General features: G+C 41.2%; 1 protein-coding gene across 18 annotated transcripts in view; it reads right to left on the bottom strand.

The window, feature by feature from the left end:
• rims2a (regulating synaptic membrane exocytosis 2a) overlaps window positions 1-15,004 on the bottom strand; it is a 151,311-nt gene that overhangs the window by 124,002 nt on the left and 12,305 nt on the right. For 17 of the 18 annotated variants that reach the window (XM_084942718.1, XM_084942722.1, XM_084942724.1 and 14 more), the window contains exons 3-4: window positions 2,191-2,223; window positions 1,269-1,361 (exon numbers count right to left, since the gene is read on the bottom strand). The exons of the other annotated variant lie outside the window; for it this stretch is intronic. In XM_084942718.1, coding sequence (XP_084798844.1) covers window positions 1,269-1,361; window positions 2,191-2,223 — 126 coding nt within the window. The remainder of the gene's footprint in view (window positions 1-1,268; window positions 1,362-2,190; window positions 2,224-15,004) is intronic. 18 annotated transcript variants of the gene reach the window in all.

Below are 15,004 nucleotides of genomic sequence, written 5' to 3'. Positions count from 1 at the left end.
CATTTGGGAACTTATTTGACCGTCAACAAAAAAACGTCAGCTGATGGTTATTCAACATTAAAATGTTTGTTGGGAGCACTACCACCACATCATATAAAGTAGCAAAGCTTTGTTCAAGCTAAAACAAGCAAAATGCTCCAGAAGGCACACAGATTATATTTTTTGCTGTATATCAGTATATTATATTACGAATATTATTTCTTGCACATTAACACTCATTGATTTAAGTGTAAAACTGTGATTATAGTGGCCTTGGTGTCATACTTAATAAGCTGAAACAGTGTGGAAGGACGTAGAGATCTACACTCCGTGGTTGCTGTCTTGGTCGCAAAGAAAAGGTAAAGTCATCAAAGACTTTTCAGCCATCAGAAGGAGGATCCGTTAGCAAGGTAATGCTAGCTAGCAGCAGTTAACACCATCATATTTTTTACAGGCAGTGAAGTCACATTTGTGGGGATGTTTGGTGGTTACGTTTTCTACAAATGTTATCTTCATTTATTATCACCTTCATAGAAGAAATTAACATGAGTGCTGAGAATCTCAATAGTTTGCAAATGTTCTAGCTAGCATGACAATAGTGATAAACAATTCAAAAGATTTCAACTGAGTACACCACATGTCGCTGTACCCTATTGAAATTCAGAGAAATGAGTAATAAGTCTGAATTCTACAATGTTAAACAATCTGAATTTAGACACGGAGCAACTATCTCAACCTCCCAACTTTGACCGTATTGTAGTTTGGTGGAGCTAGCAGCTGTGAAACTGGTTTCCTGCTCTATATTCTATTCCTCATAAAAACAAATCAAGCTAGCTAAAATGTTTATCTGTGTGGTTGTTAATGAAAGATTAAATTTTAACAGGAATTTAATAAGTGATGGGTTTTGGTAGGGAAAGATGTAATAATTATTATAAAAATAACCTTAAAGTAAACAATGATTTATACAGGATTTGGTATTAGAGTCCTGATCAAAGATTAAGAATACACCGACATATATTATATGACTAACTCCGCTCTCTGTCTTCTTGATCAGTGACCTGTTACAGCCAATAAATATGTCATTTATTAAAGTTAAATTCATTGTGGCACAACACTTCCACAGCACCCCTCGCCTATGTGCTTAAACCAGCAAACTGAGAAATTTCTAATCATTGTCTCACATCAACCAATGGCCAAACAAGCTGTGAATCCAGCTGCTCGGTTTACCCACCACTATATGTCGGTTCCTGCTGGGAGAAGATCAAAAAGGGGTCTGTACTTTTACTTACGCATTTTGCTCTGGCTCCTTGTCATTTGGGGACTTTTGCTGGGGCTGAAGAACGTTATTTACCAGCTCAGTGATCCCACTAAAGGGAAACCACCTGTTCAAATAAGCAAAGTGTGACTGGAACATCGCAATGAGTCATCATGTGAGAAAACAATCTGTTCAGAAAGGGGGCTTTTAGGAAGCAGGCTGGTTCTTAAGTAGTGGGAAAATAGCAGGGACATTCACTATAACCAGAGCAGAGAGAGGAGGAGGCCGGGACACGGGCAGAGCAGCGATTAGTGGAACACTGACAACCAGACACAGTGTCAGAAATACAGAGAGAAAGATAGAGAAGGAAAGATGATTCAGACAGACCTATATTTGAGGGAAGGACAGAAAAGCAGGAAAGCTCTGCAGCAAATGGAAATGAGAGCTGCAGTAAATGTCACTTATAGCAGCTTTTTGGTGCAGTGGGGGTCAGGTTGTCAGACTGGTTAGCCCTGCAGGTAGATCTAATCACAATGCAACTATAGTACAGAATAGCAGGACAGGCAGCTCTACTCCACACTAGCAGTTGAACTACTAGACTACCCAGCCAACCAGAGTGCAGATGATACACTGAATGAAGATGAACAGCCAGTTAGATATCAGGATACAAGGGAAAAATTCTGGGGACCTAGCTGCAAAAAAGCTGGAAGAAAGGAGAAGCCGATGTCATTGATGTCATGGAAGTCAGCTGTTTAGTGCACAGCACAAAATTCAACGACCTGATTCACTCATTGAGAAATTATTCATTAAAACGGGCCACTCTTTTCCAAGACATTAATGACTTTTTGTTATTAAACTCCCAGACGAAGAGGAGAAAGCCACATGAAGCACGCAGCATCGACTGACAGGAAGAAGTGTCAAAGCCTAGAGCACACTGGGTAATGCAGTTTACTTACTGTGCCGGCTGAGGCTTTGGTTCTTCTTTGATCCTAAAACATAAAAAAAATAAAAAAGTGTGCGCAGCTCAGTGCATATCAAACAGAAAGAGATGAGGAAAACAATAAAAGATGGGGAAAAAATTAAACAATGAGGATGTCATTAAAGATGGGTGTGACATAAATAATTATCCCGCTCTAACAAGAACAATATTTAAAAAATATATTACAGATGATGATTTCATGAAAACAACAATTTAGCTGTGAAAATGGTAATAAAGTAAACAAGAAAACTCACAGGAAGATTTTAAAAATGACGTAATGTAAATAAGTGACGCAGATAACACTTAAATTAAAAATGACCGCTTCATGTGAGTAACACCCTCTTTCATACTGAATCTTCTGCCGTGGACAAACATTCAATTTGATGCTGTGGCTATCTCAAATCCAAATCTGCCTGCCTATTGCACAAAGAGCTTCACTATGGTGGATCTATAAGTGATAAGACCCCCACCATCATCAACAGCATCAGCTCATCAATTTCCAGAAACACTGGAAAACATCAACAAACACAAGCTAAAAGTAACCACCAGGGAGAGCGGTCCAGCTGTGTGACACTTGAGCACTGCCTTCAATTACTTGCTGACCAGCACTGTGAGGCAAGGTTGGAAGTAGTAACTAATTCTGTGTAAACATTAGCTACACCAAGTCATCAGTGAGGTTTAACCTACACTGAAAGTTCACAAGGTGTATTTTGTGGTCTGAAAATCTATAGCTCTACAAGTTTCAATGGGGAAAAATAACTCATATGGTGTCACAGTATGAGCATTGATATTATTAGAACCTGACCGACATACTGGTGGGGCCAATGCATTGGCTGATATTACCTATTTACTAGGGGTGCAACGATATTCCTATCGATATTGAACCGTTCGATACAGTGCTTTCGGTTCGGTACGCATATGTATGAACAATACAAAATTTTTAATTTATTTTATCAACTTTCCTTCTGACGATGCTGTCTGTGTTGAGCGCTCAGTGGATCTGCGCTCGACAGTGCAGCCTAGGCGGAGTAGTCAAACGCAGATTCATTGAGCGCAGGGCAAGCTAGCCAGACAGAAGTTAAGCTCTCCTTGCAACATGGCAAATTGAACCTCCCCCACCCTCATTCAGATGTGGCGTTTGGAACTATTTTGGTTTTCATGTGACCGTATGACCCTGAAGGTAAGCGCGTCATGGACAAAAGTAAAACAGTATGTCGGATGTGCCACGCAATGCTCAATTACATTGGTGGGAACTAGTGCGTTAGCGCAGTTAGCTCGTTAACGTGTTGGCCGTCCAGCCCCACGCACGGGGCGATCCGCGGTAGCTCGTTAACAGAGATTTGCCGCGTTGTGGCGTTAATGTCATTTTAACGAGATTAACGCTGACAGCACTAGTGGGAACACAACGAATATGACTGCACATTTACTCCGACATCATCCTAGTGCAAAGAGAAGTGGAAGCAGACAAAAACAACAAGCACGCATGCTACAAACTTTACCTGAGTCATTAGACAGCAGTTAGGACATGATTCTCCTTATGGGGACCTGATATGTTTAATATGCTGCTGAGAATATAGCCCAGAAGAAGCGTATAGTATAGCTTTTATTTTGGAAAGAGCCATTTCTCTGTAATAAACTCTCTTTTCCAAAGATGAGTGATTTCTCAATCAGATAGATTTATTTTTTTTATTACTTTGTTGTTTCAGCAAAATTAAATTTAAAAACTGTACTTTTGAGTTAAAATATATATTTATAATTTTAATAAATGACAAATTAAAAAGGCATGAACATTTTTTTTTGTATCGAAAAAATATCGAACCGTGACACCAAAGTATCGAACCGAACCGAACCGTGAATTTTGTGTATCGTTGCACCCCTACTATTTACAGATATATCTGTATGTACATGATTTTATGTAAAAAACACCTTCAACCACATTATGAGTGTTGATGTTGCAGCTCTCCTGATGCCAACATGTGTTTGGAATCCAACGAAAACATAACAACCAGCTGATTCGAGCAGAGCTAGGCAGAAGATTTAATCATCCATAATTGTAGTGACATTAAAAGAGAAAAATCGGCCAGTATGTCAGATTTTTAAATTGCCCAATATTGCTATCGGTATCGTTCTTAAAAATTCTGCTGTCCACATATTGAAATATCCTGAACTATTGAACCCTAAATTGCCCCTGATGCAGCCACTGAAGTGTGTGTCTGATAGAACTTTATACGTAGTAGTACATTAACCATGTAACACAGTTATTATGTTATTTTCTTATTTCCCAACTTCGGGATAAATAACATATAGCTTCGCAACAGTGAGTTACTTCCAGAAAGTTCTTCGCTGGAACTATAATATATAAAAGACATAGTCTCAGTGCAAAAAGTTAAAGCGTGTTCTCTGGATTTTCTAGAGTAATTGCAGATTTAACTGCTATGAGCACGCAGCAACAAAATTCAATTTACCTTGCACTGATGTAGTGGAAGAAATCCTCTTATAACTAAGAAAATAAAACCAAACCGTTGCAGAATGCTACGGGAGGGATTTGATTTGTTTTTGGTGTATTCAGCCTTGAAAATAAATTATAAAATGAAGCAGCTTATAATACATGTTTGTGTGGAGCTTTGAAGAAGTCAGCTAGGGGACAAACTGCTGCCATGTCAGCTGATAATTCTAATGAGGTATTTATCAGGGCTACAGCTTGCGTTGGTAGAACTGATACATAGAAATGATCATTTAAATAATTTACTATCAGAACAACTGTACATAAAGTGTTGATTAGGCCTGTTTAGCCGAAGCAACTGTCTAATGAGTCCATCACGGTGTAGGAACTCACTGCATTTAAGTATGTAGACAAGAAGAACTGCTGAAGTTCAAACTAAAGAAAGTCGAATTAAGTGACTTGGAATTGGCATTGCTGTTGGTGGCAGATGGGCAGAATTTCAGAATTTGATGATTTGGCCTGCATGGCCTGCATTTGTATAGCGCTTTACTCAGTCCCTAAGGACCCCAAAGCGCTTTACACTACATTCAGTCATTCACCCATTCACACACACATTCACACACTGGCATTTGCTGGGAAGCAGAAGCTTTTCTAGGGTTTACAAGGAATCAAATGCAGCATTCGACATGAAAATGCCTCACTGATGAGGGAGAACAATGGTCAGCGTGATTCAAACACAGATAGAAAGGCAGCTCTAACTTCAACGAGTATTACAACCAAGGCATGAACAACAGCATCTGGAAAACTTTGGGCACATCAAAATTATTGTAAAAACGCTGAATCATTTTGAAACTTTATTTGCTCGGTCTGCTATATATTCAATAACATATTCAGTAGTAGTATATAATACATCATGCTTTTGCAGGTGGTTACAGTTTAACCAGAGCGTCTTGTAAATAAGGATGGGTATGCGTAGTTTCTTGAACACGACAATAAGCATGGCCTCGACAATAACGATCTGAATCCAGCAGAGCAACTTTTGGAAGTGGTGCAAGTGGAGATCATGTAATGAAGGTGCTGCCCAAAAATCTGCCAGTATCAATATCATGCCAATCTATTCTGAAGGGGTGCAACTCAATACTAGCATCCATCAGGGCATTCATTTTCTTATCCAACAGGGTCATGGGGCCCATCCCAGCTGTCACGGGAAGAGAGGCGGGGTATGCCCTGAACATGTTGTTAGTTTACTATAAGACCGGTAACATTGAGACAAAGAACTGTTCACTCTTACATCCAAACCCACAGCCAATTTAGAATTGCCAATTAACCTAACGAGCATGTCAATCTATATGTTTAAACAATGCAGATTCAATATCAACTTATTTCCATTACTGAAATCAAAGCAGGAAGCCAGGACTTTTTTTGTCCTGGAGCATATAACATACATCCCCTCTAATGACCACAGGAGCTCAGAAACAGGACAAATATAGGAGTAACAGCTTGCATACGCAGCATCCCTTAACACGCATTCTCTTCAAATGACGCACATCTCATATAGTGATATCTCTAGAAGTTCAAAATACGTGCAACCAGGACAAAACACCAAATTTACACCGACACAGACACAAACAGCAAGCACCGTGTGACCGTCTTGTGTCTGTACACCATCTATCAGTGGCGCTGCAAGCTCAGCTGCTGTCGCCTGGTTTAGGAGCAAATGTCACTTAAAGCAAAACACAGACATACTGCAGCTGAGAATCACACACCAGACCTCCGCACACCTGATCGCCGCTTATTCTAGTGAGCTGCCGGCTTTATATAGCCGTGTGAAATGAAATGTGTTAATTGGATTTTGTCTGATTCTGACCATCACAGCAACAGTAGCTAATTTGTTGTGTGTGACTGGTCTGATTCCTACATGTAGTGCTGCGAATAATGATTAGTTTCATTACTGGTTCACCTATTTATTTATTTTTTTAAACTAATTGCTAATAAAATGACCAGGACCTAAGGCAATATACCCATATAACTATTTTTGTCCAAATCCCAAAAACATTTAGATTACATGCATTCAGTTTTTGTCTGCTTCATCCCATCATCCCAGCTGTCATAGGGCAAGAGGCAAGTTGCCCAGGTATTAGTCGCCAGTCCATTGCAGGGCTAGCACATAGACATGAGCATTCATGCTCTCACCTACGGCCAATTTAGATTCACCACTTAACCTAACATGCATGTCTTTGGACAGTGGCAGAAAGCCAGAATAACTGGGGAGAGCATGCAAGCCCTACACAGATGCTGGCTAGTGGATTCAAACCCAGGATCTTCTTGCTTTAAAGCAAGGCTGCCCACCTTCAAGTTTAATGTGTTAAATAACCTCTGAAACAGTCCCAACTAAAAATTGTAGCCGTACCCCTTACTTTACCCCTTATTAGTGGCAGCCCATAGAAGCCTAGTAATGACACATTAAGCCTGTTAAGCCAAATTTGAGAATACCCCATCATTTTAACATCCCATACTTCACATACAAACTCAAACTGCCAAAAAGATGCTGAGGCTAAAGCAGAGTCACACAGAGCATCAGAACGGAGCACTGAAGCCTCACAACAGTCTGGTTTAGTGAGAGGTAGAGCACAGCAAAAGTGAGAGATCTGTCCATCTGATCTGTGTCGGACGGGTGAGAGAACACACGAGAAAAGATATAGTCCTGTGTACCCATCAGTCTCGCTGCTCTGTTTTCCGATGAGCCAGTCCATATTTATCCTCTCGCTGTGTTCTCCCGATGACCTGCAGCGCCGTTCCTTATTGATCCCATCAGCACCGTCTCTGTGGTCGCATTACAAGCCTCATATTTATCTGATCGAGCCTGCTGCCTGCCTGCCTGCCTGGACAGCTGCTGGGCGCTGTGTGTGTGTGTGTGAGAGAGAGAGAGAGAGAGAGAGATAGCAAGGAGAGAGAGAGAGAGCGCGCATCCGACTATGCATTTATGCACACCGTATCAACATGTGTGCGTGTGTGTGTGTGTGTGTGAGTGAGTGCTCTGTGTATTATTTGACATGGGGCAGTGAAATGAGTGAGTGTAAAATGTCACAAGTGACGTATTCGGGATCCTGGCTGCTGCGGAGGCCTCCAGGCCAGATGCAGTCTCCTGTTTTCTGTCTGTTTAACCTGCTCTCTGCAATCACATGAGACCATCGCAAGACATAAAAGACAGATGAAAGACACAAATGGTACAGAGTTTAGAGCAAGTTTGTGCGGGAGTTTTAAAAAGTCACATCCTGCTGTTATCTTTACTCTTATTTGCTCCTGGATTTCAGTTTCCGCTTTTTCTCAGTGGCTTTGAGTCACAATGACTGATGCTGCACTGCTCTCTAGTGGACAGATGTGCGGCATAAGCTTCTAAGAGATAACTTCCTGGGATTTTATTAGAGCACAATCATCTTATTTTCATACCATGTGGACTTAACTGCTGCGCCAGAAAACAGCAACACATAGAACTAGCAGCCATCCAGGTGCTGGATCCCTGTCTAGTTACAAATTACTGAATGTGTATCCAGATTGGGGCATGGGGCAGTGCCCATCTTGCCTGATGCTCCCAGATCGTTAATCTTAAAATGCCAAAACCACTGACAGCGAGTGTGGATGTGACCAATGATGGACTCTAACAGAGTACATTTACTCTAGTGCTTTACTGAATTGCAGTCTGAATGTATATGAACTTTAAGATTTCTTGTTTTACTGCTTTCTGCTTCTACCTTTTTTTTTTTTTTTACTTTTTTACTTTTTCAGCATATTTTACCATTCTTTATTATTAAATAAAAAGCTGCCTGGCAGTATATAATACACACATTAATTTCTCAGTAATTCTGATTCAAAAATATAACACATATGACTCAGAAAGGGGCCATTGTGTCTTGTTTTGATGCTAAAACTTTTACTTAGGCAAAGCATTGAAATGCTTCTTTCAGAAAACACCTAAAACTTTTCAGGCTCTGCAGTGTCACTTTTCATCTATATTAAGCCACAGGGCTGCACAGCGCAGAAACTGTTTTCTGCACTCTGCACTTGGTCTCCTCCGTGCCACAACACTTTCAAAAATCTTGTAAACACCCTTCAATAAAAGCCAGACAATCAGCTGAAGGAGTTAGCTCTGAAACAATTACAGCCTGACCAGTGGAGTACTGATATTTTTGTGTTTATTTCGTGCTTCCAATGGTGTAGTGGTTAACAGATTTACTTGGCAAGCAAAAGGTTGCTTATTTAATTCCAGCTGGAACACAAATCTCCTTTATGTCTGGAAGGGCATCCGTGTGTCAAGGGAGCAGCTGAAAGTAGCTTTACTGACATTTGGTGAAATTATGACATATCAGATGATATTTGTTTCCCTTCAGATACAGGAAACATGGGATTTCTCCAACATTTTTTATGTGTAGCTCTTTATTTACTTGTTTACGCCCGATTTCACTCGATCAGTTTTTATGCTTGTGGCATCCCAAACGCGGAAGTTCAAAAATGCCCTCTTGTGGACAAAGTATGCACCATTCAAAAATATTACTAAAGATGATAACTACTACAGACCTACTGAAGCCAAACAAATAGATTCTCTTTGAATTTTATAAGTACGCTTGAAAGAAGTTTTCATTTCATTGTGTGAGATTTTTCTAATTCTTTACTGTCAGCTTAGTGTATAAGTGGCTGATGAGTTTGGACTTGTTGCTGTGAATTACTTTTATGTTTTAAAAAAGAGATCTATACAGGAAATGATGAACACACTTTTAACACCAGCCACAGCAAAAAGGATGCAAATTGGCACTTTATAAGAAGGATACTGTTGTAGAGAGAAAAAAAAGCTGCATCAGCTTCATTCTAAATCTGACTCATAGGGAGGTGAGATCCTTGAGAGATCTGGGTTGATGTATCTCTGATGTACCAGAGAGAGGAGTCTAACATGCATAACTAGACCTCGACTTAAACAGTGCAATCTTCAAACTGCTGCTCCTGTGTCGCAGCTGTGTTAAGACAAAATTACTGATACGACGGCTGCGCAACAAGCCCTGAATCAGCGCTGGACAATGCAGTAACAACTTGCACCACAGCAGGTTCACCAACAACTAATGTGCATGCAACAAAGAACAGAAACCAGGAAACAAGCAGGACATGAATGGCACACTATTTAACTAACCTTAATCGATATTTCCACACAGCCCAGTCTAAGTTGCCATGAGAAAGTATTTTTAAAAAACAAGACCAGTAGAAGCATAATGTACATTTAACTGATTCTAAATAAGCTGCAGCTCACAGCATATGTCGTGCAGTTTTAGAAGATAACTCTCAGTTGACTTTCTTTGAGTAGAAACTCAGTTACATATTGACAGAACAGCAGCAGAGCAGCAGGGTTATGATGAGGTGTACTGGGCAGTCTCCTCCTCAGGGACAGACTGACAGGGCCGGGATTACCTCGAGCAGAACACAACAAGCCTGCTCATCGCTAAATATCTATTGCAAATCGTGACAAAAGCACCTCTACTGTGCGTTTAGATCCACATGCATCAGCGCGTTCACTTGATTGGGATCCTTTGCACTCAGAACTAACTGACTGTGTGTCTGAGAAGATACTCTGCAATGAAATATTACAGATGTCCCCTTAAATGGTTTGAGAACAGAATATTGGCATCCCGCTGTGGGTGACAGATTTTAAGCAGAGGGTCATATAAGGCCTTGGCTACAACACTGGAGCAGAAAATCTGTGATAGAGGATCTCATGGCTAAGCAATGACCCCACAGGCCTTTTGAGTCTACTACAGACTGAGCGATAATTGGATCATAAGGGAGTAATCTGGCTCTGTGAGTAAATACAAACTACATATATCATTAACACATCCTGGTCAGTCAGTACTGCCAGGAGATGAGGTTAATGTCTGTCTGAAATCACTCACAGGCAACCAACCGTTAGAGAAAACTTTCATCGGAGACTGTGGCCCAGCAGAATTTTACTCTGGGCTTATTTACTGTATGATACAATTTGCCACGTGGTATATGCCAACAGTGTCTATTTAATAATAATCCCTTAAACTTGCCGGCAATTGAGACACAGTAGAGTTCATGTGGGGAGCAATAGATGGATTACATTTGTCAAAGTGCTCTGAGTGCTCTAATCTCTAATTAGTCTAATGATCATTTAGCTTTTTTAGACTTTTTGTTAACTCTTAAACAAAACGATAGGAGTTCATAAACAATATGGCTATCCCCACTACACTAAAAACCCTGAAAAACTACTGTGGCCAACTGCTTATCTGTAGTGGGTGTAGGCTGACAGTCCACTGTTTACCTCAGCTGTCAATATTCGGGTTGTCCATGTCTACTAATTTATTGAGTCAGTGACTCTCACTTCTGTCTGATGTCAGCGATACTGAGGTGAGTTGTTGAGGATATCCTGAATTTTTCTATAAGCCCTGCTGTTTTTGGCTCTCTTAGCCTCTATTAGCTGTTTTTAGCCGCTGTAAGCTGCTGTTATCTGGTGTTAGCGAAACATCTTTAAAGTAAATCTAACATTGTTGGACACAGACACTTAGAGAGTAAACTCTTATACAATGTGAGAATATTATCAAACTCTTCATCAGAGGGAAAGCGTGACTTTTAGGACACTTGCGGCCTAACATTAGCTGGTATAATATTAGCTTATAACCTGCTGTTGTTGCGTTTAGTCGGTCAGCTGTCCGAAGATGGGAGGGAAACATATCTAATCTGCTGACAACAAGTAATTGTGATAATACTGAGAATAAATAAGCATGTTTATCCACGTTGTAGAGCCCTGACTTCAGTTCAGGAGATGAGGCTTGAGGTGAGAATGAAGAGGATGAGGTGGATGTAAGGGAAGAGAGCACATTGGCGGAGGAGGCAGATGAAGAGGTGGAGGAGAAAGACATATTAAGAAAGACTAAATTATAAGGTGGACTACTTATATGGGCAGTCTCTCGCCACATACATAAAATGTGATTAGGTGAAATGGCGATGTCCATCTCCACTACTGTATTTAACATGGTGGGGCAACATAGCTGGCGCCGCTCCTTCAAACTCTTAATGCACTAAGTTTATGAGAATTCATGCATTTGCTGGAAGATATAATTACACACTAAACAATGTATATTTATGAGTATAACATTCTTTTCTCTGTTAAATCACCTTAAAACAATTACTGTAACTTTAAGACTGTTACTGTACTTTCCCCTCTGCTGTACATTACCAAATCTTAAACAAAGAGAGAGAGGGGGCTAAAAATAGCTGCTCATTTAAAGATGGGTGATTAGATCTTGAGACACGTTTTTTTTTTTTACATTCTACCTCTCCAGTAAATGCCAGGAGAAGGGCTACTTAACACTTTCTCTCCATCTCATAGAGGATTAGGGGCAGGGGATGAAGTGCTGATAACTTCCTCTGGCACGGGGCACTGGCAAGGCGCGATAGGCAGGGCAGGAGGAACGGCGAGAGGGCAAGCGCCTCGGTGTGGAAGGGGTTGGCCAGCTACCACAGCTGGGCCTTAGAAAGCAAAGATAGGACTGAATCCACGGGGCGCACTCATCAGAATAGGCAATTTAACAGTGCGCAAGCCAGACCTCCTGACCAAGAACTAATATTCAGATTGTCAAACAGGAGTTGGCAACAGCAGGTTTTTTTTCTGAGCAACGGGGAAGTGGCTAATCTGCTGCCAAATATAACTAAAATCCATCTGTTTCCTTAGATTACCTGCCAGGATTCAATTGAGCTGCTCCATATCTCTCTTCCTGAGAGATTTCCAAGTGGCAAAGAGTCAGCTAATCACCCAGCAGCCCACACATTCACAAGTATATTTCTATGCAAAAGCTTACAGGAAGCATATGTACAATATCCATATGTCATTTTAATACAGCAACTTCACCATACAGCGAATCATGTATAAACAGTACGAGAAGCATTTAGTCAGAGGCAGTGACACACCGTGTTTGTGTTTTTGTACACAGTATATGAGCGTATTTGCTTTAATAATGGGTGTGTGTACAACCACGTCTTTCACTGTATGTGTACGCTTAGCTGCGTCTCCTGTCAGCCCACTTTATTCATCCTGACAGAGATACATTTCATAATGGCTGTGATCAGCACTTTCTTGGCAGCTGACATTGTCCCTAGCTAACGTCACAACTCCTGTTATATGCGAGGCTCAACAGCTCCACTGGGAATGCTCTAGAACTTTAGCCTCAGCCCCACCGTGGCTGGGTCACCACCCCCCTGCGTTTTAACTCAGTCTCTAGACAAACACAGCTGAAGGCAGCTTCATGCCTTCCTTCGTCCCTTCCCACGTACCATAAACAGTGAAGCATCAAGAACACTTCTCAAGCACCAATGCCGTTTCTCCATCCCCCCGTATTATTTCCAGTCTCATAATCAGCAAAAACCTAGTTTCAGCCTTTTCTCCTCATGTCCATGATGAGGGTAGAGTGGTGATGATTATGATCACATTCTCTGACACATGCCACTATCCAAACCTTCCCCTCAACAAACCTCCCATCAGTCCCCATCTTTAAACAGATACAACAGCCTCTCGACAGTGTTGTTGTGGTCTGTACTGAAACTGCAGTCAGCTGTCTAATGTCTATAATAATAGCCCAGCCATGGCTAACAATAGAGAGGTAATAGATACCCCGCCTATTGTTGGCCAAGCCTGCTCTACTCCTTCCTGTCACAATTCATCACTATAGCACATCACTATTAGCTTGTTTAACTAAACTGCAAGCAGTGTACCCAGACAGACAAGCACTGAGCCTGCTGAGATCACCTTTCTGCACACAGGTTACACCCGTAGACGCCATATGAAGTCCCACACCATGGATCATGTTTTATATATTGCATACACTACACACAGTCTAAAAGACTAGCATGTTCATTCAAATGAACAGATGTCGCCACGACACTATGACTTGAATTAACTTGGACTTGGTGGCTGTCAACATCTGTCTGATGGTGCAGAATGAAGTGTTTGAGTCTAGCTGCTGTAAAAGCTCAAATCAAAAGGATTCCCTTGCATTAGCAGCCTCTGCACAGATTTAAAGCAACAACTATTCAAGCATCCGCCCCCTCGAGGATAAGGACCGGCCTCTGTACACCAACTACAAAAAAACAGCTCCCAGCCCCCCTCCTCATCACCTGATGCCTAGTGGCTTTAAATGCCTGCACTCCGTTTCTTGAGGTGTCGCTTCAGAGAGCTGCATTTAAATTTTGCAAAAGAAGGATTTCTTTGTGTTTGTGCAATGACCCTTCTCCCCTCGCCATCATCCACTGCTACACATCCAGGCCACGTCAGCATCATCATGGTGATGGTGGCAGTATCTCAGTGGGATGGGAGATATTAAGGGATTAGTGGGAGATCCTCCATCAGACTTCAGTGACGGAGCACGATCCCGGGATCACAACATCAGCTCCCTCTGCCCACCACCGTCCTGATCAGTGTCAGACGATGGGGATGAGAGACAGGCCTCGTCACTGTTTATGTTCAGTTTTGATAGTACACACCCAACAAACCAAGCAAGGCTGAATATGGCAGATACTGAATCTTTGGGATAATGTCTTTAAAGCCACCATTAGCTCTAGGCAGAGTGAGCGGTGGCCTATATGCTGTACAATGTATCCCACTGTAGGTTACATGGTAGTGCCTGTGTGCAGTGTTCAAATGGTGGGCTTATATAAGAGCTGCGGCTGTATTTGTGACATCACCATAAGCACTGCTCTTTATCCTCCTTTATTTATGTCAGTCGGCTACCTACAGCAGCATCTGCATCCACTGTACATGTAAAGCTGTGTAGCATTACATAATATCTAACCTGACTCATGATGGAAGAACAATAACCATAACAAAATATACTATATATTTAAAATAGAGAGCAAGCAGTTAGCAGAAATGTGTATTTCCATTTTTTGGAATGGATTCTAGGCACAGTATTAAAGGACCTTAGATCCATAAGGTTTTTTGGTTGGGTTTTTTTGTTTTTTGTGCCACACAAAGGCGTATTTGAAGGACCGGCTCTGCTGCACGCATGTGGTTGAGTCACCAGTTTGCACCTGCTTTGACTAGCTGAGTCTTGAATGAGCATAACGTGGAGAGACACACAATCACGTTGGAGAAAGAGAGATTAGACCGGCCTGTGTAAACTACCGCTACTAAATACATTAGCTCACACACCAAGCATCTCGGGGGTTGGATATTAGCAATTTAACTGTGTGCTTTTTTTTCCCCATTTCAACATTAACTTGAGTTGATAGTGATTAAAAACAAATGAAAAAAAAACAAGAAAAAAGTAGCCAAATCTAGAAATTTAAGTCT

This window comes from Perissodus microlepis, chromosome 11, assembly GCF_051167445.1.
Source record: "Perissodus microlepis isolate ML-2025 ecotype Zambia chromosome 11, ASM5116744v1, whole genome shotgun sequence".
Classification (NCBI taxonomy): Eukaryota; Metazoa; Chordata; class Actinopteri; order Cichliformes; family Cichlidae; genus Perissodus; species Perissodus microlepis.
Note: the sequence above shows the minus strand (reverse complement) of the source record. Positions and strands in the feature narration are given on the sequence as shown.